The 1178-nt window shown below is 34.6% G+C and overlaps 1 protein-coding gene across 1 annotated transcript; it reads left to right on the top strand.

Moving 5' to 3' along the window:
* Nucleotides 1–63: 63 nt before the first annotated feature.
* Nucleotides 64–1064, top strand: LOC111386463 (the record flags this gene model as incomplete). The annotated part of the gene is made up of 1 exon (XM_023010931.1): nt 64–1064. A coding segment is annotated over one exon (1001 nt), but the record flags the coding sequence as incomplete, so codon positions are not given.
* Between the last annotated feature and the right edge of the window lie 114 nt (nt 1065–1178).

The following is a 1178-nucleotide window of genomic DNA, read 5'->3' as shown; positions in this document are numbered from 1 at the left end:
ATCCAGATGAAGCTTTGGAATTTCTAGATCATCTAGCTGAAAATTCTCAATCTTGGCAAACAGTAAAACCAATAGAAAACTCACTTAGATCTAGTCTTGCTAGTTCTAGTGGCGGAAAATATCAATTGAGTCAAGATGATGATTTAAATGCTAGGACTGCTAGTTTGTCTAGAAAGGTTGAAGCTATAGAATTAAGGAAAGTAAAGGAAGTTAAACCCGTGCAAAATGATGAAATTTGTAGCATTTGTGAAACTTTTGGTCATCTTACGCATGATTGTCCTAACATTCCAGTTTTCAAAGAAGTTTTACATGATCAAGCCAATGCTATGAACACTTTCAAAAAGCCTTTTTCTTCGCCATACTCAGAAACATATAATCAACAATGGAGAAATCATCCCAACTTTAGTTGGAGAGATGATAATCGTGATCATATATCTCAACCTCAAGGGCTTTCAAAAATTCCTTCTTTTCCACCACCACAGTCAAAGACTCTTGAGGAAACATTGCAGTCTTTTATGCAAGGACAAGCAAATATTAATAATCAAACTTTACAAGCCATCAATGAAATTAAGAACACACTTTCTTCATTGACCTCTTCTTTGCATTTTCAAGAGAAAGGCAAATTTCCTGCTCAACCTCAACCAAATCCTTCTCAGCAATATAATGTAAATGCTTCTAGTTCTTCTGAAAGTCAACAACAAAATGCCAACTCCATCACGACTCTTCGTAGTGGAAAAATTATTGACAAAACCATCCCTTCAAAAGAACTAAAATCTGGTGGTATTTCAAAGCAAGAAAATGACGTTTTCAAAAGTGAGGAAAAGATCATTTCTGAACCTATTGTTGAAAAATGTCGTATTCCAGCTCCATTTCCTCAACGATTGCAACCAATTTCAAGACTCAACCACAATTCTGAAATTTTTGAACTTTTTAAACAAGTCAAAATTAACATACCATTATTGGATGCAATCAAACAAGTACCTTCATATGCAAAATTTTTAAAAGACTTGTGCACTGTTAAGAGGAAACTTAATGTTCAACAAAAAGTATTTTTAACAGAGAATGTGAGCTCGATCGTTCAACAATACACTCCATCTAAATTCAAAGATCCTGGTTGTCCAACAATTTCTTGTGTGATTGGGAATAACAGGATAGAGCGTGCTTTGCTTGATCTTGGT

The sequence above is a fragment of the Olea europaea genome, unplaced genomic scaffold, assembly GCF_002742605.1.
Source record: "Olea europaea var. sylvestris unplaced genomic scaffold, O_europaea_v1 scaffold35584, whole genome shotgun sequence".
NCBI classification, from domain to species: Eukaryota; Viridiplantae; Streptophyta; class Magnoliopsida; order Lamiales; family Oleaceae; genus Olea; species Olea europaea.
The sequence above is the reverse complement of the archived record's forward strand: the minus strand, read 5'-3'. Positions and strand labels throughout refer to the sequence as shown.